The sequence below is a fragment of the Arachis stenosperma genome, chromosome 2 (genome assembly GCF_014773155.1).
Source record: "Arachis stenosperma cultivar V10309 chromosome 2, arast.V10309.gnm1.PFL2, whole genome shotgun sequence".
NCBI classification, from domain to species: Eukaryota; Viridiplantae; Streptophyta; class Magnoliopsida; order Fabales; family Fabaceae; genus Arachis; species Arachis stenosperma.
In genome coordinates, this window is record NC_080378.1 from 88,314,990 (window position 1) to 88,325,845 (window position 10,856).

The following is a 10,856-nucleotide window of genomic DNA, read 5'->3' on the forward strand; positions in this document are numbered from 1 at the left end:
CGGTGAACTTTTCTACATGCAGATGCTTTTGAATGTGCAGAGAGATTGTACCAGTTTTCGAAGTATAAGAACTGTGAATGGTGTTACTTATGATACATTTCAAGAGGCATGTTCCACCATGGGATTCTTGATAGATGATAAGGAGTATGTTTCTGCTATTAAGGAAGTTGCCGAGTTAGCGTCAGCTGCACAGCTAAGGAGGCTTTTTGTGATGTTGCTGCTATCTGGTTCTATGGGAAGACCTCTGTCAGTTTGGGAGAAAACTTGGGCTTATTTGTCTGATGATATTCTTTATTGTAGAAGACATGACCTACAATATCCTGGTAAGATTTTTGTTCATCGTGAATTTATTACATGACAGGTGGGCACACACGTATGCACACAGTAGAGAAGTGATATTATGGTGCTAATATTTATTAATTATTGTTAAACGTAGATCTAACTATGAGTCAGGATGAGTTACAAATGTTTTGTTTGTTGGAGATTGAGAAACTATTGCAGAGTAATGGAAAATCATTGAGAAATTATGCTAGCATGCCGATTCCTGATAACTCTTTAGTCTCTCAATTTAGCAATTTGATACTACTGCGTGAGTTGCAGTATGATACTATTTCTTTGTCTCGTGAGCACGATACAAATATCTTAAAATTAAATGAAGAACAGAGTGTGGTTTACGATAAAATTATTGACTGTGTTTCGAATAAGAAGCATGGATTCTTTTTTGTGTACGGATTTGGTGGCACTGGAAAAACTTTTTTATACAGAGTTTTGTCAGCTAGATTGCGATCTGAGAAAAAGATTGTTATAAATGTTGCTTCTAGTGGTATTGCTTCTCTGTTATTACCGGGTGGTAAGACGGTGCATTCTATGTTCAATATTCCTGTTGAGCTGACTGAAGACATTGTTTGCCGGATTAAGAAGGATAGTCCAAAAGCTGAGGTATTTTGATTGGCCGATTTGATTATTTGGGATGAGGCACCGATGACTAATAAATTAGCATTTGAAGCGCTCGATAGGACGTTGCGTGATATAATGGTTTCGGTTTCTGATAGGAATAAAGATTTACCTTTTGGTGGGAAGGTGGACGTTCTGGGTGGTGATTTCAAGCAGGTCTTGCCAGTTATTCCAAAAGGTTCGCGTGTTGAGATTGTAATGGCTTCCATAAATTCTTCTGTCGTTTGGAAATATTGCGAAGTTTTACGACTGACAAAAAATATGAGGTTAGCAATCGGATCGGAATAATCAACTACTCAAGAGTTAATGTCGTTTTCAGATTGGATACTTCAAATCGGTGAAGGTCGATGTGGAACAGTGGTCAACGATAAACTTTTTGTTGATATTCCTTCTAATATAATCATTCCTGTCTTGAAAAATCCAATGGAAGATATTGTAAATACAATCTATCCGAATTTAGTTCAGAATTTTCGTGATCCAAGTTTTTTCCAGGATAGGGCAATACTCGCTCTGACTGTCGACAATGTTGAAGAGATAAACAATTATATAGTTGACTTGTTACCCGGTGAGGAGAAAAATTATCTCAGTGCTGATTCGATATATGGTAGTGATGCCTATTCTGATGTTGATGTCGATTGGATAACTGTTGAATTCTTGAATCAGATTAGGTGTTCTGGTCTACCTAATCATTCGTTGAAGTTGAAAATAGGCGTGCCTATTATTTTTTTGAGGAATATTGATCCGACTGGGGGTTTGTGTAATGGGACTTGACTTGTTATGCGAGATCTAGGGACAAATGTGATCGGTGCAGATATTGTTTCTGGTAGCAATATTGGCGACAAAGTTTTTATCACTAAAATGCATATAATTCCCAGTGATACAGTTATACCATTTAAATTCCAACGCCGTCAATTTCTGGTTTCTCTGTCATTTGGCGATGACAATCAACAAAAGCCAGGGTCAAACATTATCAACTTTCCCGAGTTAGGAATAGAAATGGTCTTAAGATTTTACTTTGTGATGAAGGATTAGTTGATGCTGCTAGGACTGAAAATGTTGTATTTAAGGAAGTTTTTGATAAGATATAATGTAGTTTGTTGTTATATCTTTCAATCTTATCTCTGTAATTTATAGTTTTGTTTGGGTGTATGTCTTCATCTCTTCATTTCATAGACGTAAAGTTGTTTGCGCTGAATTTAATAAATTCATTGAGAAAGGAATGGGTGTTGTGACACCGAGTTGGCATGACGGTCTTGCGTTATCTTCCCTTGAAAATTTAGTTTTTTTTTTTTTACAATTTTACATGTTATGTAACCACTGACTACTAAGACTGGATGTGATTGAAAGTTTGAAAATTGAAACACACAAATCTATTGATGACGATGATGATGTAAGACGGTATAGGGAAAGAAAATGCCGTATACATTACCAATAAATATATAAATAAATAAATTGCATAATATATAATGTATTTAAAAGGAAAAAAGAAAGAATACTCCGAATAAATAAATTTCAGCCAACTCATCATGAGTATCGAAATAAATTGCTTAAAGTTGTTTTGTTAGTTTGTTGATATACCTAGATAAAAAAAATTTAATAATAAAATATGACCATTTTATTAATGAAAAACAATTATTTATCTTTTGTTAGAAGGAAAAGTTAGATGATATCAATGCAAATTTGATTTTAATCTAAATTATATCTTTTGTTAGAAAAAGAATTTCTTGGTGCTTCTGTCTTCTATTTTTTATTATTATTTTGGTTCTAATATTTAGGTCAAATTCTAATTTGATGTCTGATATTTGAAATATTTTATTTTAGTACAGAATAATTTTGCACGATTTTAATATTTTTTTACTCTTAAATTTGATACAAATTCTTTGTATCAGGAAATATTTTGTATTAGAGTATTGAGATTTAAAGTACTTAATTATGGACTAAAATGTTATGCATTTATTAGAGTCTATCAGTGTTCTTCTTTTATATTAACCTTTAATTTCTATATAATATAATCAATGGTCTATATAAATATGGGATGTTCTATAAGCAGATAATTGTAGTTCTCATTTAAAAGATACCATCTTCTTTAGTGGATAAATTTGATGATTCGTATTTTTGTATTTTATTTTGTTTCTTTTTTTTTAGTTTAAAAAGCCATTTTTTAATACAGTTATTTTGTTTGATATGAAAAAGCCATTTTTTTATCATACGCGTGGTTTCATCTCTGATGTGGAGAGCTATCCGCGTTTCAGACCCGCAGACATCCAAGCTAGACGTTCTTCTCCAGTGTGGCTTCTCCTCAGGAAGGGTGCATGTGCTCCTCTTTGCTTTCGCCATCAGCTGTCTTTTCTTGCGATTCCTTCACGCAAGCCCCTTTTTTTGCGGATTTAGTCGATCAGGTAATCATCAAATTGAACCCAAGCTCCTATTGGAGTTATGCATTTTGATTTTCCTTCTGATTCAATAATCCATTTAAATTGTTTGTTAAATTGTTTAATTTCATTTTTTTATTTTTTGAATAAAAACTATTTTGTTTTTCATCTGTTGCATTTCGTAGACATAAAATTGTTTGTGCTGAATTCAATAGCTTCATTGAGAAAGGAATGGGTATTGTGACACCAAGTTGGCATCATGGTCCTCTGTTATCTTTTCCTAAAAATGACTTCTGCACATATAATGATGTTCTTCCATATATTATGTGTCTTTTTGAAAATATTAAATTTTATTCAAAAATTTGATTATTTACTTTTTTTAATTCTAATATTATTTTTTCCAAAAAAATAGAAAGAAATTATATTGTTAATATATTAATAAAAAAATATGACCATATTATTAATGGAAAATAATTATTTATCTTCTTACAGCAAGAAAAGTCATATGATACCAATGCAAGTTTCATTTTAATGTTATAAACAAAAAATTTATTTTAATCTTAATTAGACTCGGTCCATAAAATTTTATTTTATTTTTGTTATTTCTAAGATATATATTTAGGTAATATATATTATTAGTAGTAACTTTTTTATAATGTATGTATCAATTATTCTTGGTGCCTTCTGTCTTCTATTTTTTATTATTTTGGTTTTAATATTTAGTACAAATTCTAATTTGATGTCTAATATTCTAAATATTTTGTTTTAGTTCAAAATTATTTTGTACGAATTTAAATATTGTTATAGTATTATTTAAGTACTATTATGCACTATATTATGTTCTTCTTTTATATTAACTTTTGATCTCTATGTAATATAATCTAATGGTCTAAAAGTGCTTATTTTATAGAAATATGAGGAAAAGTAAATGTATTATGAGAGAAGTCACTTTTTTTAACTTCTTAATTTCTTGGTGCTTTCTATGTTCTATTTTTTTTATCATTATTTTGGTAAAAATAATTTATTGGTTCTTTCTGTTTTCTATTTTTCTTATTATTATTTTGGTTCTAATATTTAGGTCAAATTCTAATTTGATATATGATATTTTAAACATTTTATTTTAGTGCAGAATAATTTTGCACGAGTTTAATATTATTTCACTTTTAAATTTGATACAAATTCTTTGTTTCAGGAAATATTTTGTATTAGACTATTGAGATTTAAAGTACTTAATTATGCACTAAAATGTTATGCATTTATTAGAGTCTATCAGTGTTCTTCTTTTATATTAATCTTTGATTTCTATATAATATAATCAAATGGTCTATATAAATATGGGATGTTCTATAAGCAGATAATTATTGTTCTCATTTAAAAAATACCATCTTCTTTAGTGGATAAATTTGATGATTCGTATTTTCGTATTTTATTTTGCTTCTTTTTTTTAGTTTAAAAAGCCATTTTTTAAATACAGTTATTTTGTTTGATATGAAAAAGCCATTTTTTTAGATACGCGTGGTTTCATCTCCGATGTGGAGAGCTATCCGTGTTTTAGGCCCGCAGAGATCCAAGCTGGACGTTCTTATCCAGCGTGGCTTCTCCTCAGGAACGGTGCATGTGCTCTTCTTTGCTTTTGGTGTCAGTTGTCTTTTCTTACGATTCCTTCACGCAAGCCCCTTTTATTGCGGATTTAGTTTATCAGGTAATAATGAAATTGAACCCAAGCCCATTTGTTTTCATCTCCTGATCTGCTTCCCTCTGCCCTACCAAACGTTGTCTACAGCCTCTGTTTCTTTGGTCTTAGGTTCCTTGTCATTCATTGCATGTTAATGATTTTCCCATAGAGTCTCAAATAGAAGATCTACAACCAATCAATCAGGTACACTCTTCTGGTCCCTTTACTTCCAAACCTATTTTCGTCTTCATCGTTTTCCTTTTTTGTTCATTGTGTATATCCTTGTGATCAAATTTTGTATCTATTATACTGTTAATCCAGGTTTTACTGTCTAGGGTTTGTGAATCTGCTAATTTGTGAATTGTCTATCTAGCTTCGTATATTTCTGGGTTCATGTTCTTTTTTACATTCATTGGAAGTTGATGTTAATTTGAAGATGGTCTATCAATTGGATTCATCTTCTTCACCTTCATTGTCTGCAATTTCGTGTTAATTTGATTATCATTTCTCCTTTTGTTAGCTCTTGAGATTTTTTTTATGTGGTTTGTCTATTTTATTGATATTTTGGTTTCTATAATGATTAGAAAGATGAAATTTCTACTTATGTTTTCTTATATTTATGGATCATAGTTTGGTTTTGTTAGTCATTGTCTAGGTATCGAGTTTCTACCTAATCTACTACGTCAGCAGTGATGTGATTGGCAGAGTTTTTTCAACAAAGTGAGTTTATGGATCCATCTTCTCCTATTGGAGTTTTGCATTTTGATTTTCCTTCTCATTCAATAATCCATTTAAATTGTTTATTAAATTGTTTAATTTCATTTTTTATTTTTTTAATAAAAACTATTTTATATTTCATCTGTTTTATTTCGTAGACATAAAGTTGTTTTCGCTGAATTTAATAGCTTCATTGAGAAAGGATTGGGTGTTGTGACACCAAGTTGGCATCATTGTCCTCTGTTATCTTTCCCTAGAAATGTCTTCCACACATATAATGATGTTCTTCCATATATTATGTGTCTTTTTGAAAATATTAAATTTTATTCAAAATTTTGATTATTTACTTTTGTAATTCTAATATTATTTTTTCCAAAAAGATAGAAAGAAATTATATTGTTAATATATTAATAAAAAAATATGACCATCTTACTAATGAAAAATAATTATTTATCTTCTTACAGCAAGAAAAGTCATATGATACCAATGCAAGTTTCATTTTAATTTTATAAACAAAATTTATTTTAATCTTAATTAGACTTGGTCCATATAATTTTATTTTATTGTTGTTATTTCTAAGATATATATTTAGGTAATATATATTATTAGTAGTAAATGTATTATGAGAGAAGTCACTTTTTTTAACTTCTTAATTTCTTGGTGCTTTTTGTCTTCTATTCTTTTATTATTATTTTGGTAAAAATAATTTCTTGGTGCCTTTGGTCTTCTATTTTTTATTATTATTTTGATTCTAATATTTGGGTCAAATTCTAATTTGATGTCTGATATTTGAAATATTTTATTTTAGTGCAGAATAATTTTGCACAAGTTTAGTATTATTTCACTCTTAAATTTAGTACAAATTCTTTGTATTAGGAAATATTTTGTATTAGAGTATTGAGATTTAAAGTACTTAATTATGCACTAAATTATTATGCATTTATTAGAGTCTATCAATGTTGTTCTTTTATATTAACCTTTGATTTCTATATAATATAATCAAATGGTTTATATAAATATGGGATATTCTATAAGCAGATAATTGTTATGCTCATTTAAAAGATATCCTCTTCTTAATTTATTATGTGGTTTTGATGGTATTAAAATTTATTAAAAAATTTGATTATTTATTTTTTTTAAATCTGATATTATTTTTTCCAAATAGATTGAAAGAAATTGTATTGTTAATATATCGATAAAAATAAAATATCATAATTTTATTAATAAAAAATAATTATTTATCTTTTTATACAAAAAATAGTCACATGATACTAGTGCAAAATTGATTTTAATTTGTCATACAAAAATTTGATGAAAATCTAAATTATACTCTATTCATACAATTTTATTTTATTTTTGCTATTTTTAACATATATATTTAAATAATAAATATATTATTAATAATAAGTTTTTTATAATGTTATATATCAATTTTTTCTTGGCACCTCTTAACATAATTTAGTTAATTTATCCAGATCTCAATTGATTTTATTTTTTTTCTTTTGTTAGTTAAAACGTATCTTTTTTAATAGATAAACCAGATTTTTATTTCTTAAAAAATCAATTCAAATTGTTTTTTTTAATATATTGAATTTCCATAAAATTCAAAAATTAAATATCTAAAATGATTGATATTTTTTACTATCAGTCTAAAAATACTTGGTTGCAGAATTTTGTTTTTATTAATATAATCCTCTCAATTTAACCCTAACCCTAATTAAAGTCAGATAATGTGAGTTTAACTAATTTTGTTTTGCCAAATTCATTACTTTCAGTTCATTAGGATCCCTAAAAGACCTTTCGACCTCAGCCCGTCTTCTTCATCCCTAATCTCACTCCATCCGTCACACCATCTCTGTACCGCCTCCCTGGGCTGAGGTTTCTGCTTCTCTCCTGGGTTTTGGTCACATGCAGAGAAGGTATGGCTATCTCTGCAATTTTATTCGATTCCAGCACGAGGGTGTTCTTCTCTTCGTTGCGTGTGTTCTTTCTCCACCACGAGGGTTCCTCTGTCTCTCTCTATCGATTATACATCATGCTCCATCTCCATTTCTCTGTTTAGGATAGCAGATGTCGCCACTGCGGTTCAAGAGGTATATGTGGTCTATGGGTCCATTCTCCTCCTTTTCAATCTTTCTGGTTTCCTTCTCCAGTTTCAATTTTTTTCCTATTAATTGTTACTGTTTTATTTATCCATCGTTTAATTTTGAGTTGTTTGGTTTCTGATTTAATCATGGTGATTGTTACTTGTTTTTCTAAATCAATGGTTGATGTGCGGAAAACGATCCGACACAAAATTCACCGGCAAGTGCACCGGGTCGCATCAAGTAATAATAACTCACGGGAGTGAGGTCGATCCCACAGGGATTGAAGGATTGAGCAATTTTAGTTTAGTGGTTGATTTAGTCAAGCGAATCAAGATTTGGTTGATTGATTGATTATTTGTAGAATTTAAATTGCATTGAAAGTAAAGAGAACAGGAAATAAATTTCTGAATCTTAGATAACAAGAAATTAAATGGCAGAAACTTAGATTGCAAGAAATGTAAATTGCAAAATCTTAAAGTGCTGAAAATGTAGACGGCTTGAATTTTAAAGGGAATTGGGAGTGGGATTTGCAGAAATTAAACAAGGAAAAGTAAACTTGCAACAAGCAGAGAATTAAAGAATGGCTTGGATCAAACCGGATCTTAAACAAGAAAGTAAATGAGCATGGAAAGCATTAAACAGAATGTAAAGTTGGAATTTAGATCTCAGGATCCAAGAGACTAGAAAACCAAGTCTAGATCTCAATGCCTTCCTAGATCCAACAAGAACAATTGCAAGGAAATTGTAAATTGCAAGGAAATTAGATGAAAAGCAATTAACAGAAAATTAAATTCAAGTAAGCAGTAAAGAAACAGAGAGATCCAAGGATGAGATTGAAACAGAATTCCTTCAATTCTCCAACCCAAGATCCAAGACAGTGGTAATTAAAATTGAAAGCTATAAATCTAAGAGGAAGAGAATGGAATTCTCCTTCCCCAAACTAAGAAATTAAAGATCACTCAGTAACTAAAACTCTCTGAAAATTCCAAAGGAAAGCTCTATGAAAAAAATAATAAAAGGAGGCCCCCCGAATAACTTGAATTCTAGCCTATTTATACACTTTCTTCAAATGATCTTCAAGCCTTGAGTTGGGCCTTTGCTCTTGGTGGAATTGGGTTGAAAGAGGCCTTGGTTGATTGCTCTTGAAGTTTGGAGAGGAACCAAAGTGAACCAATTGAACCGGATTGGATTTTTGTAGAAGTTGGAGTAAAAGTTTGAGTCAAAGTTAGGGGTCTAACTTTGAGGCTAACTTTTCATATCAGCTAGCAAAATTTGCTGATACCAACGTTGGTGCCAAAGTTAGGGGTCTAACTTTGGCTCCAACGTTGGCCATTCCTAATGCACCAATGGCGCCAACGTTAGCCTCCAAGTTAGGGGGCTAACGTTGGCGCAAACGTGAGTGGCCCTGGGACAAGTTTTTCATGCCAACGTTAGCCTCCAAGTTAGGGGGCTAACGTTGGCGCAAACGTTGAGCAACCCTGGGACAAATTTTTCATGCCAACGTTAGCCTCCAAGTTAGGGGGCTAACGTTGGCGCAAACGTTGAGCAGCCCAGGAGTGTTTTTCAACTTCCCACGTTAGCCTCCAAGTTAGGGGTCTAACTTTGAGGCTAACTTTTCAACCACAAGTTTGTGCCAAAGTTTGAGGGCTAACTTCAAGTCCAACTTTATGCTTCCTGGTTCAATTTCACTTGTTTCATTGTCCTCTCTTTGCTTCTAGCCATTCCTTCTTACTTCAACCTTTCTCCAAGCTTTCTTCACCTATCATTAATCAACCAAACACATCAAAGCTATGCTCAAAATTATGAGATATTCAATCTATCATAATATGCAACAATTATAGCATAAAATCTCATGAATTTGCATTAATTTATCTATGGTTGATTCAATCAAAGGAAGCATGAAAATCTACCCAAATTGGCTTGCTTAGGCCTCAAGAAAGTGCATAATTCAAGTGAAAACAAAAGAAAAAGACTAGTGAAACTAGGCTAAGATGACTTGTCATCACAACACCAAACTTAAAGCTTGCTTGTCCCCAAGCAAGAAATGAATTATTAAGAAGAAAGAATGAAATGGAAGAGGATGTTCATGCTAGCAGAATATTATTGGTAGTTCATGGGATTTTGTGTGGATATGCACATACTCACTTCTTACTGACTCTTAGGCTTTAGAGAGTCTCCTTCAAGCTTCAAGTACCATACTGCTATGACCTCTCATTATTCCTTTATCCTTGGCTATTACTTTGTTCTAAGGCTTTATTTGAGTGTCATGTGTAGCAAGTTCATTTTCTTTTCTGTATACTTGACACATTATTCACCATGGACACTTGGCTCACATTCCTTCTTAAAATATTGATGCCCAGCACCTCTTTGGGTTACTAAATGCCTTGTAGTTAGGTTGCTCTTGATAGTGGACTTTCAGCTGATGATCCCGGATTAGTTAATCCAAGTCACCAAGTGTTGAAGCACTCCAAAGAGCTTACTAATCCAAGCAGATCCTAGTACAAAGACACCACAGGCATATATTTTAAAGTTCAAGCTATTGGTGTCCAGCCTTGTTTTTGTTCTCCTTTTCTTTTCTGCCACTTTTCGGGCTATTTCTTTTCTTTCTTTCTTTTTGCTTTTCTTTCTAACCAAGGATTTTTATTTAATTGAAATTCATAGACAGTAGGTCACTCTATACTTGGAAGGAGATATCCTAGCTCTTTATTCACTAAAAGTGAGCTATTATACAATCACACACACACCACCACTTACTTTTATCATACTTCTATCTAACAGAGACTTATCTCACTTCCTTCAAACATTTCTTTTATTGAATTAAAGATGCAGGGGACAGAACATGCTCTTAGTCAAGTGAAAGTAAACACACAAGCACAAACTTAAACTAGCTCACTTATTTTAAGAGAAAAAACATAATGCAGAGACTATTAATTAAAATAACTACTTAAAGATGTAAGGACACTTCAAACAGACAGAATGCATGCTTTTTCTTTGTAGTGATGAATATGGAGCAAGTCCACCTTTTATTTGTCATGCTTTTTCTTTCTTCTT

At 31.3% G+C, this 10,856-nt stretch overlaps 1 protein-coding gene across 1 annotated transcript; it reads left to right on the forward strand.

The window, feature by feature from the left end:
• Nucleotides 1–981: 981 nt before the first annotated feature.
• On the forward strand, nt 982–1,725 carry LOC130963121 (uncharacterized). The gene is made up of 2 exons (XM_057889269.1): nt 982–1,132; nt 1,274–1,725. The coding sequence occupies exons 1-2, from the start codon at nt 982–984 to the stop codon at nt 1,723–1,725; spliced, it is 603 nt and encodes a 200-aa protein (XP_057745252.1).
• Nucleotides 1,726–10,856: the final 9,131 nt, after the last annotated feature.